At 35.6% G+C, this 13,231-nt stretch overlaps 1 protein-coding gene across 1 annotated transcript in view; it reads right to left on the minus strand.

Annotated features, from left to right (window-relative positions):
* The window catches only part of LOC108521278 (putative ankyrin repeat domain-containing protein 31), a gene marked incomplete at both ends in the record, with an annotated part of 67,701 nt that overhangs the window by 48,126 nt on the left and 6,344 nt on the right, over positions 1 to 13,231 (minus strand). Inside the window, 3 exon segments of the mRNA XM_017861009.1 lie at positions 6,653 to 6,808; positions 10,844 to 10,953; positions 11,485 to 11,765. Of these exon segments, the coding sequence (XP_017716498.1) occupies positions 6,653 to 6,808; positions 10,844 to 10,953; positions 11,485 to 11,765 (547 nt within the window).

The raw sequence follows: 13,231 nt of genomic DNA on the forward strand, positions 1-13,231 counted from the left end.
TTTTTATTATACTTTAAGTTCTAGGGTAAATGTGCATAACGTGCAGGTTTGTTACATATGTATATTTGTAACAAATATAGAAGGTATGAATTCATTGCTGTTTAGGTTCTGGAACCTGTGAACTAGTGAAAATTTGCTTACCAATATGTACATTGGTTAACCTGATTATCTATCACAGGTCCTAGTTAGATGGGATGAAAAATTAAGTACCAGAAACTCAAAAGTCATTAACTTTGGAATGCAGATGATGATTTTCCTCCTATAAAACTTCCTTTCCTTCTCTACATTTTGCTCAAACTACAATAAAAATTAATTTCCTAAAGAAAACGAAAATGGGCCAGGCGAGGTGGCTCACGCCTGTAATCCCAGCCCGTTGAGAGGCTGAGAAAGACAGATCACCTGAAGTCAGGAATTCAAGACCAGCCTGGCTAACATGGTGAAACCCCATCACTACTAAAAATAAAAAAATTGGCCGGGCGTGGTGGCAAGCACCTGTAATCCCAGCTACTCGGGAGGCTGAGGCAGGAGAATCTCCTGAACCTGGGAGGGGAAGGTTGCAGTGAGTCGAGATAGCGCCATTGCACTCCAGCCTGGGTAGCAAGAGTGAGATTCTATCTCAAAAAAAAAAAAAAAAAAGACTAAAATGTTTACTATAGAAATGAGAAAATAACCACAAGCAAATATTACTTTTCTCCTTGAGCCCAGAATGACTGAAAGATAAGGTAAATATAAAAGTAAACATATGGCTTCCAAGGAAAAGGGGGTATCCTATTTTAAAGTTACTGAAGAAAATTCCCAAAGAAAACAAGATACAAGCATGAGGGATCCAAAGTCAATGATGGAGCAGGGGGAGGAGGCGCTTAAAAATGAATCCACAATATCCCTGATGAACACAGGGGCAAAATCTTCAACAAAATACCAGCAAACTGAATTCAACAGTACATTAAAAAGATTATTCACTATGAGCAATTGGGATTCATCCCAGGGATACAAGAGTGATTTAATATGCACAAACCAATAAATGTGATATATCACATTAACAGAAAGAAAGACAAAAGCCATATGATCATTTCAAAAGATGCAGAAAAAGCATTTGACAGAATTCAACATCCCTTCATGATAAAAATTCTCAACAAATTAGGTACAGAAGGTATGTATATCAACACAATAAATCCCATATATGGGCTTTATTTTTACTCATAGCTAACTTCATGAGAAACAGGGAAACATTGAAAGTTTTTCCTTTAAGATCTGGAAAAAGACAAGAATGGCCAGTCACCACTTCTAGTTAGTATTGTACTGGAAATCCTAGTGAGAGAAATTAGGGAAAAGAAAAAAATAAAGGTGTCCAAATGGGAAAGAAAGAAGTCAAATTGTCCCTGCTTGTAGATGATACGGTCTTATATATAGAAAGTCCTAAAAACTTCACTAAAAAATTGCAAGAACTAATAAAGTCAATAAACGTGCAGGATACAAAATCAACACACAGAAAGCAGTGTTTCTATATGCTAAACAGTGGACTATCCAAAAAAATAATGCAAGAAAACAATCCTATTTACAATAGCTACCAAAAAATAAAATACCTAGGAATAAATTTAACCAAGGAGGTGAAAGATCTCTACACTGAAAACTATAAAACATTGATGAAACAGATTGAAGAGGACACATATAAAGGTAAGTGTATCCCATGTTCATGGATTGGAATAATTAATTCTGTCACAATAATCTACAGATTCAATATGATCTATAGATTCAACGCAATTTCTGTCAAAATATCAATGACATTCGTCACAGGAATAAAAAATACCTAAAATTCATATAGAACCACAAAAGACCCCCAAACAGCCAAAGCAACCTTAAGCAAAAAATTTTTTAAAATCAAAGCTAGAGGCATCACATTACCTTACTTCAAAATACACTACAAAGCTCTATTAATGAAAAGAGCATCATAATGACATAAAAATAGACACACAGACCAATGTAACAGAATACAAAGCCCAGACATAAATCCACACATCTACAGCCAACTGCTTTTCAACAAAGGTGCCAAAAATACACAATAGGGGAAAGATAGTCTCTTCAATAAATAATGCTGGAAAAATTGGATATCCACATGCAGAAGAATAAAACTAGATCCTTATTTTCAACATACACAAAATTCAACTCAAAGTGGACTAAACACTTAAATGTAAATACTGAAACTATGAAACTGTTATAAGAAAACACAGGTAAAATGTTTCATGACACTGGGCAATAATTTTTTGGATAAGACCTTAAAAGCACAGGCAACAAAATAAAAAAAAAAATAGACAAATGACATTACATCAAACTAAAAACTTTCTGCACAGCAAAGAAAACAATCAACAGAGCAAAGAGAAAACCTACAGAATGGGAGAAAATATTTGCAAACCATGCATCTGACAACGGGTTAGTATACAGAATATATAAGAAACTCAAACAACTCAATCGCCAAAAAATAATAATAATAATTACATTTTAAAATGAGTAAAAGATCAACAGGTATATGAAAAAAGTGCTCAACATAATTGACTACCAGGGAAAAGCAAATCAAAACCACAATGAGATACCCTCTCATTCCAGTCAGAATAGCAATTATTAAAAAGACAAAAGATAAGTGTTGATGAGGATGTGGAGAAAAGAGAACCTTTACACTTTTGGTGGGAATGTAAATTAGTACAGCCATTATGAAAAACAATATGGAGATTCCTCAAAAAATTAAAAATAGAACTACCATAACCAGCAATCCTCTTACTTGGTATATATCCAAAGGAAATGAAATCAATATGTCAAAGAGATATCTAAATTCCCATGCTCACTGTAGCACTATTCACAATAGCCAAGATATGGACTCAACCTAAATGTCCATCAACAGAAGAATGGATAAAGCAGATGTGGTATATGTATACAATGGAATACTATTCAGCCACAAAAAAGAATAAAATTCTTTCATTTGCAACAACATGGAAGAACCTGGGGGACATCATGTTAAGTGAAATAACCTAGACACAGGAAGACACATACTGCATGTTCTTACTCATATGCAGAATTAAAAAGCTGATCCTAGTTCTAGATCCTTGAGGAATCACCACCCTGTCTTCCACAATGGTTGAACTAGTTTACAGTCCCATGGCACATGTATAGATACGTAACAAACCTGCACATTGTACACATGTATCCTAGAACTTAAAGTATAATAAAAAATAAATTAATTAATTTAAAAAAAAAAGTTGATCCTAAGAAACAGTGAATAGAATAGTGGTTACTACAGAGTGAGGAGAGTAGTGGGAGGGGAAAAATTAGGAAGAGACGGTCAATGGGTACAAAGTTGCAATTAGAAATGAGGAAGAGGCAGGCGCAGTGGCTCACGCCTGTAATCCCAGGACTTTGGGAGGCTGAGATGGGTGGATCACAAGGTCAGGAGATCAAGACCATCCTGGCCAACATGGTGAAACCCTGTTTCTACTAAAAATACAAAAATTAGCTGAGCATGGTGGCAGGCACCTGAAATCCCAGCTACTCAGGTGGCTGAGGAAGAAGAATCGCTTGAATCTGGGATGCAGAGGTTGCAGTGAGCCAAGATCACGCCACTGCACTCCAGCCTGGCAACAAAGTGAGATTCTGTTACACACACACACACACACACACACACACACACACACACACACAAAGAAATGAAGAATAAGTGATGGTATCCCATTGCACAGTTGGGTGACTAGAGTCAGCAAAGAGGTATTGCATGTCTCGAAATAGTTAGAAAAGGAGATTTTTCAATGTTCCTACCATAAAGAAATGATACATGTTTAAGGTGTTGGATATGCTAATTACTCTGATTTGATCATTACACAATGTATACATGTATTTAAAAATCACATTGTTCCCCATAAATATGTATAATTATGTATATTTATAATATATACCATATATAATACATATAGTTATTTGTTATATAATAATTATGTATCCATTAAAAGTAAAAAGTAAATAGTGTCCAATTCCAGAAAAAACAATGAATGCTACCTGAAGTGAGACTTAAACAAGGATGACTCAGTAAGGAAGAATCATCAGTTTCAGGGTTGAAAGAAATTCCCAGTGTCAGTAAAGCCAGAAGGAGCTTTATTCTGCAGAGAAAGCCACTGAAGATCACAGAAATTGCTATAGATTACAGAAAGAAATCAAGTGTAACAGAGAATTTTCCTTCCCCTAAGGATTATGCCTTCTGCATTGTAAAACCACCCCTCCAAAATAAAGATGGAACACATTCTACAACAGATCTTTTACTACCTCCCAAATCTGCAGGTTGGGAGATCCCCAAAAAAACTTATTTAAAAAAAGAAATTAACTATCATGGAGGAAATCTCTTTAAAACATGAATATAGTTATAAATTTCCTTTAAAGAGAACATAATATAATACATTTTTAAAAAAGATTTACAATTACAATAAAATTTGTTATATGCTGTAATGTAGCCATTGTTAACACTCACAGAAGAATAACGCACACTCCTTTCTACATTACATAGTCCTAGTTTTGTCTCTCGTATTTTATGTTATCTATTTCTTGCTTTGTTATTGACTTAAACTTCAGGCTATTATTAATACCCTGGTCTGGGCCAACCTTTCTTTTTCAGTTCTAATGTGTTACAGGTATAGGAATCAGAAAGAGTTCTGCATAAAATAAAGCTCAAGGCATTGATCTCAGAGGTTTTTGGCAAAAACTTAAAATGTGATCTATTTTGAGTATTCAGAGTTTTTTTTAGCCTACTTCATGACTGTCACCTTTGCCTTTGGAAAAAGAATTAGTATTCTTTCTGAGCTCCCTGCAATTTGTTTTTAATCAGAGACAAAATTTCATAAAATGTAAGTGAGGACTTATACAATTCAAAATGTTACATATAAAAGACCATTGGTCCATTATTACATTTTGTTCATTTCTCACAGGGCAGTGGGCCTCTTTTTTAATTGTACCACAAAATAAGTATACTTAAATCTTCCTACTAGAGATTATTAATCTTTTTGTTTTCACAGCATCTGATACATAGAAGGTATGTAAACAGTATGTAAAAGCTCACTACATCGAACTAACATGTTAGAGGTCATACAGCTCTTGCCAGTCCTTGACCTTTACTGAGACAGTGTGTGTGTGTGTGTGTGTGTGTGTGTGTGTGTGTGAGAGAGAGAGAGAGAGAGAGAGAGAGAGAGAGAGAGAGTGTTTGTGTGTGTTTTGGGAGGTGAAATAATGGTTGCATTTTAAGCAAATATTGCAGGTGATTCTGGTGTGTGTGTGTGTGTGTGTGTGTGTGTGTGTGTGTGTGTGTTTTGGGAGATGAAATGATGGTTGCATTTTAAACAAACTTTGCAGGTGATTCTGTTGAAAATGGAAACACTGTCCTCTCTAATTCTGTGGGATGTGGTAGCCAGAAATAAAGATAGAGCTAAGACACAAAGAAAGAAGGAAAAGTAGAGAACAAGTAAGTTCAAAATGCAGGAAAATATGATAGAGATAAAGAATTCATGAAGGTCACAGAAGTACCTGGGACAATGAGGAAAAGGTATATATTAACTGGCTGAAGACAAGAAGGGAACAGTCACTGAGAATGTTAACAATGGCACAGAAAAAGAAAAGGTTAATAAAAAGAAACATGTTAAGAGATGCTTGGGAAATCCATAAAGTCAAAACTGGCTGCATGTAGGGCTACTCTTGAACTCAACGGGCAGACAAAGAATACCAACAGAAAGAACCACATATCTCTTGAAATCAAGAGAGTAAGTGCTGTGGCTGGCAAATAAGGATCCAATGTTGAGGGTTATAGGGCTATGACCTGGGTATGACATTTAAAATAATATCCTGTTAAAATCCCGATTATAGTGTAAACCCAGGCCTTGCTAAAGTAAAGTACTGGGGGTGCACTTGAAATCAGCTGGTTGTCCATGGATTTTACTGTGCCATCTCTGTGCACCATAAGACTCTTTGCACTGTTCCTAAACTGAGCAAGTTTAGAAACAACAGGAAAAGTATGGACACTCAAAAGCACCATCCAGGCTGTCCAAGTATTGTTCAGTGTAAGTACCTTTAAGGAATCACTCTTCTCTAGCACAACATGTCACATTCTACCCACCGGGAAGATTGTCCCAGTGACCCAGCCTTGCAGAAATACTGCTCTTTCTGAGCTCCCTGTCCCAAGCTCTGTACTTCATACTGTATTCTTTCCATTTCCCTGGCCACTGCTCCTGCTGTACATCTACCATTTCATCATGAATTTTCCCCTATAGCTCAGTGCACCATCAGTTTCTTCCAGTGTTTGACATCATTTCTTCTTCATTTAAGGCTGAGTCTCATAGTAACAATGACCTTGCAAAGCCAGCCCCAGGTACCTTCTGAATGCCACTGCACATAACCCACCTGGCATAATCTTTGAAGGAGAAACATAATGCTCTTCTCCTGCCACCCAGTCTTCTCATCCTGCCCTCTTCCCTGAAAGATAATGGTGATGAGCTACTTAAATAGGAAAATGACCTGAAAGTCTTCTGTTTGGAACTTACCTTAGGCTCACTTTGCTATACTTTCCTAAGAGTGGTTCAGCTGAAACTACAAACCACTCTTAAGATAACTGTGGGTGGTAATCCTAACTTACCAGCATAACTTGGCTGATTCACATTTCCACCTTTTTTTATACAATGATGAACAAGATCAGCATCATCGTTCAGAGCAGCCTTATATACTAAGTTCTCTCCAAAAATGTTTCTCCGGTTAATGCTACCAAGAGATATTTTGTTCACCTTCATTTTTTCTGAAATGAGGGAATGAACAAAAGGAAAAAAATCATTATTTGAATATCAGAAGGAATATGAATTACAAACCACAGATTTCAAACTACAAACTTTACGAACATAGGTAACAGGATTAACTCAGTCAACAGTCTAGAGGTGAAGTATATTATATTATGAGAATATTCATCCATTAACCCAACTATAATATTATCTACATACAAAAAGGAAAAAGAGACAAATGTCACTAGTTTTAAAATATTTGAAGTAAACTATAAACCATGATAAACAGTGTATGTTGATTGAAAACCCATGAAAGGTGCATATATGAAAGGACTAACAGATAATCTTCTTAAAAGTTCTGGTGAAAACGATTATTTAAACCTAGAATAATATATTATCAAATTTAATAAAACGATATATTACCAGATGTCTTACAAAACCATGAGGAGAAAATCTCAGAGGCATATAAGATACAAAAACTAATCCCAGTGAGACTGGAAAAAGGAATGCAAAATTATCTTTCTTTGCTAAAAATAAATTAATGAAATTAAGAAGAGAATCATAGCCTGATCTTTGCAATTGGTTTTATTTACTAAGTCAGCAGAAATGCATGATTAAAATGCTTTTCCAGATAATGTATATCAAGTATCAGTTCTCCACTGTGCCTCCTAAAATACTGAAGCTCCTCATTTACATGTTCCAAATCCTGTCAGTTTGAAGGGCAATACTCATTTGGATTTTCTGAATTTCAGAATAGCTTGATGATAGCTTTTCCAATTTTTATCTAGCTAACCTGCCCCATCCTAAAACCTTACAAAGGTAACTGAGTACTGCAGCAGCTTTCTTAATAGACTACATAAAACTGCCTTGCCTTTTGACTCCGTTGATTCAGTCCCACTGCATAACAAACTAAACTGCTGAACTTTGAGTCTACCTTCTTGTATACCAGACTACAAAGCATTCTTTTCCCACTAGACAAATTGTATGCTTACCATAATCAGAGCAGTCTTTATTTCCAAATCTGTCTGTGCCAATTGTACTTGTTATATTATAATTATGTAATTTTCTGATCTTAAGAGGAAAGCATTTAGTCTTTCACAATTAAGTATAAAACTGTATGATTTCTGTAGACGTCCATTGTCAGGTTGAAGTTTCCCCTCTATTCCTAGTTTGCTGAGAATTTCCACTAGGAACAGATGTGTTAGATGTTGTCAAATGCTTTCTGTGCATTTATTGAGATGATCATATGGTTTCTCTTTTTCAGCTTGTTAATATAATGAATGACAGCGATTGGTCTTCAAGTGTAAAACCAATCTTGCATTCCTAGGATAAACACCACTTGTTCATGATGTATTATATAATGTTGGATTTGATATGCTCAAGTTTTGTTTAGAATTTTTTTTTTTCTGAGACAGGGTCTTGCTCTCCATATTCTTCTCCAGGGTATTGCCCAGGATGGAGTGCAGTGGTGCAATCATGGCTCATTGCAGCCTCAATTTCCCAGGCTCAGGTAATTCTCCCACCTCAGCCTCCTGAGTAGCTGGGACTACAGGCACGCACCACCATGCCCAGCTAATGTTTTGCATTTTTCGTAGAGACAGGGTTTCGCCATGTTGCCCAAGCTGATCTCAAACTTCTGGGCTCAAGCGATCCACCCGCTTCAGCCTCCCAAAGTACCGCAACTCTAGGCATCAGCCACCGCACCTGGCCTGTTTAGATTTTTTGCATCTATATTCATGAAGGATATTTAGTCTAATTTTCTGTGCTTATAATGTCTCTGATTTTGGTATCAGTTTAATGATGACCTCATTAAAATGAGTTCAGAAGAGTTTCCTCATCTTTAATTTTTTGGAAGAATTGTGTGGAGAACTGGTATTATTTCCCCCTTATATATTTTGGAGAATTCACCAATGAAGGTGTTATAGAATGAATGGTGTCCTCCCAAAACTCAAACTTGAATTCCTAGACCAATAGGAATGGACTAAGGTGCTTATGTGTATGTGTGTTTGTGTGTGTGTTTGTGTGTGTATTTCTCTTTCTGTAAACTACTTGTTCATGTTCCTTATCTATTCATGTTCTTTTTACTTTTCCCCAGTTTAAAATTTTAAATCAATTATTGTTATTATTATTATCTGACATGTAAAAAGGGATATTTATTTAATGCATACAATTCAATATACTTGGGGACAAGTATATACCCATGAAACCATCACCACCGTTAAGGCCATGACATACACCCTCTGTTCTTTATCCTTACTGTTTCATAAGAGCTTTTTGCATACTAATGCCATTAAACCCTTGTCAAATGATGCTAATATTTCTTAGCTATTTAATATTTGATTCTTCTTTAGGGTATATTTCTATATAATTTTTTAAAATGTATGTAGTTATATTTTATCATTCTTTAAAAGAATTTTTACCATTATTTTAAAGGTATGCAGTTAATTTTATGATTTTAACCTCAGAAACCAAGAGGGTTTAAAAAGACTTTTTCCACACCAAGGTTACAGCAAAATTCACTTACATTTTCTTCTACAACTTTCATTTTTCATTTAAATCTTTGATCAATCTGAAATTAAAGTTGGTGTAAGGAATGTTATGGAAACCCAATTTTGTTTGTGTTTTCCACTACTTATTGCTTAGTCTTTCTTTTCACCACAATTTGAGATGCCATCTATATTACATATCTGTCCCATGTCTCACTGTAGCTGGCTTCTACATCTAAACTCTCTATTCTGTTTCACTGAGTTATCTGTCTATTCCTGCTACAGTGTCAAATGACTTTAATTTTGTAGCTTTCTAATATGCTCACATATTACGGAGAACAAGGTCCTGCCACTCTAACTTTTGTTTTATTTTCAGAATTTTCTTGGCTAGTCTTTCATATTTACTTTTCTAGGTGATATTTAGTATTACTTTGAAACTTTCTCGTAGCTACTCTCTATCCCTGTAAAAGCAATACAAAATAAAACAAAAAAATTAGCAAATAAATAAAATCTGTTTTGATGAGATCTCATGTATTTCTAGAATAATTTAGGGAGAACCTTCTTACAATGCTGAATCTTTCTAGTCAAGAACAAGGTTCTTCTTTCCATTTATTCAAGTATTTTTTACATCCCTCAGTAGAATTTTTAAACTATTCTTATAAATATGACACATTTCTTATTAGTTATAAAAGTATTTTCTTTTTGTAACAATTATAAATGAGATAATCTTTTACATTTTCTAACAAGTTCATGCATACATATATGTGAAAGGCATTAATTATTGACTCCAGCTTATCACATTTTAAAACTTTTCTTTTGAAATAATTTCAGACTTACAGAAAAGTTGTAAATAGAACAAAAGACTCACCCCTGGTTGACATTTTACCATTGACTTTAACCATTCTTTTTTACAGATACATATGCATCCAGACACATGTATATATAAAAAGTAACTTTTATACATCATGCCCTTTTACTCACTAATACTTTAATGTGTATTTCTAAGGACAAACATGTACACTTATATCACTGCAGTATTATTATCAAATTCAGAAAACTTACCTCTGATACAATATTATTTTTTCATCTACAACCCATATTTCAGTTTTGCCAGTTGTTCCACTATCTATTATTTTTTAAACAGTGTTTCTAGGTTCTCTTATTGCTTCTGAGAGTTTTTAGTTCAATCTTTTGGATGGTATAGGAACACAGAAATAAGATCTAAGAAAATAACAGTGGTGCCTTGTCTTTCCTTTATTCCTCCTGATATGCTTTTTCATAGCCTTATGCTAGGTTGGTTACACATGTAAATTTAAAAAGAGGTCTGTAACTACTGTTTCCAAAGCAGAATTATAGAAAAAAGTACTAACCTATGAGTCAGAAGTTCAGGATCAATTCTCAATTATGCTACTAATGAGCTGTATGATGCTGGGAAAAACCCTTAACCTATCTGAAATCCAGTTTCCTTATCAATAACATTAGAAAGTTGAGAAAGATAATCTCTGAATCCTTTCTACCAAAATTCTGTTTCTGTAAAAGAAATAGAAAAATACTCAAACTATGCATCACCTTTTTTTCCTGGAAATTGTTCATTTTTCCTGATTTGTTTTCCATTCTTGAACCTGGGTGAATGCATATTCTTCTCTTTACCATCAATCATTAAAGCTGGATCCTGCATTCTTGAAAACAACGTATTTTTTAAATGGCTATAACGGTTTTTACAAACATTCACAGAGAATTATACCAAATTTTGACTATAATATTAAAACTCCAGGGTATTTTACTGAGCTGTTCTCAAGTGGCGTGGCAGTTTTAAAAATGGAGATGGCTCCTGCAGGTAATTCTGCAGTAGGCATGCCAGTCATCATGGCTTCTAGCCCTCTCTTTGCACTACCTGTGGGTTTTTCTTCTTTAGGATTAGTCATTTACAAGTGCGAGTATTCTGAATCTCCTGCTCTTCACTCCCCAAGTTGGCATGTCACTATCCACTCTATTCACCCTCTAGAGAAAAAGATGCAGGCTCTTTGCAAGGAAAAAGCCTTGCTGTGTGGTATGGCACTGACCAAAAGCTGCAAAATAAAAAAAACAATAATATAAAAAATAAAGCTCTTCACCCTGTGTTAACTGTATACTGACCCTGACCCCAAGCACATGATTATCTATAATGTCTACAGCATACCTGGAGATAAAGACATAATTTCACTGCATACCTGAAATTCTGAGCTGAAGAGTTATTATTTGTTAGGTCCTCACAGCCAAGGATTTTTGGTAAAATCTTTTCTGGCATCTTATACATGTGATCTGAGTACTTTGCATCTCTGCTTACTTTCAGTTTTTCTAGTCTGGATGATCTTCTCAACACACACGCAGTTTCCTGGTCAGAGCTATTTGTCACTGAATGTGAATTTCTCTTATTCCTTAGTGGTTCACAAGAAGTGATATTTTGATGAGCCAAAGTTTGCAACCCAGATGGATCTGGGTCTTGCAGAGTCTGCAAATACGTAAATACATCCACAAACAATTACAACACTGCAAAAAAACTTAAAACTGTAAGAAGCTAAATTTTGTCTTGACCTTTGATTAAATTAAAACGCCTATTACAGGATGCAAGTACAAGAATTCATAGAAATATGTGGACATAATGAAAGATCTTATAATAATTAATGTAATAAAGGACAATGCAGATTTAAAAGCTTAAGGGCATAAGTGAAAAATGATTTTGATCAATATTTATTTTGAAAATTCAAGGGCAAATCTGTGGTCACTCTGGGAGCTTTAATTTTGCAAGAAATTGGGAATGTAGAATGATGAGAGATCTACAAAAACATTAGAAATGTCACACTAGGCTAGATCAATGGACTATTCAGCCTAGGGTTTTGTTATCTGACAGCAGCAGTAAGTGATATTTTGTGGAACAAGATAGTACATAACCTACATTACATTGATTTTAAAAGGTTAACAGTATATCAGGAATTGTTCTCTAACTTTCCCTTAATAATTCATTATAGATTTAACTTCCATGAGCATATGTATTCTTTATATGTATCATCTAAACCTTTCTTCAGCCTACTTACATATCCATCTTGCAAAGCTTCTAAAGGTAACAAGCTCCATATTTTTATTACAGCTGAGTAAACGAGTATATCATTTGATCTGTTCTAAATAAGCCTCCTTTCTACTTAAGAGGGTTTCTTTTTTCTTTCCTTTTGAAGACTTGCTAAATTCATATTCACTGTATTAATATCAATCATAATTTCCTACACTTCACTCATATTCCCTCTTTCCATATTTAATCTTCATGCCCTATCTCCATAATTAGTTTCTCTTTCTCTGGTTTTTAAAAAATCCTATGTCAGTTTTGAGATTTGTTAAACAGAACTTCATGCAGTATTATTCCAGGTACGTATGCTGCAACCTGAGCTCAAGATTTTGTTATATAAATCTTCACAAGGATGTTCACAGAAACATTTTGGTAATCGGAAGATAAAAAGAAAAGAAAGAAAACAGGGGGGCCAGAGCAAGATGGCCAAATAGGAACAGCTCCAGTCTCCAACTCCCAGCGCGAGCGACACAGAACACTGGTGATTTCTGCATTTTCAACTGAGGTACTGGGGTCATCTCACTAGGGAGTGCCAGACAATCGGTGCTGGTCAGCAGCTGCAGCCCAACCAGCGAGAGCTGAAGCAGGGCGAGGCATCGCCTCACCTGGGAAGCGCAAGGGGGAAGGGAGTCCCTTTCCCTAGCTAGGGGAACTGAGACACACAACACCCGGAAAATCAGGTGACTCCCACCCCAATACTGCGCTTTGAGCAAACGGGCACACCAGGAGATTGTATCCCACACCTGGCCAGGAGGGTCCCACGCCCACGGAGCCTCCCTCATTGCTAGCACAGCAGTCTTCGATCTAACCACAAGGCAGCAAGGCTGGGGGAGGGGCGCCCACCATTGATGAGGCTT

This window comes from Rhinopithecus bieti, unplaced genomic scaffold (assembly GCF_001698545.2).
Source record: "Rhinopithecus bieti isolate Rb0 unplaced genomic scaffold, ASM169854v2 scaffold_58961, whole genome shotgun sequence".
Taxonomy (NCBI): Eukaryota; Metazoa; Chordata; class Mammalia; order Primates; family Cercopithecidae; genus Rhinopithecus; species Rhinopithecus bieti.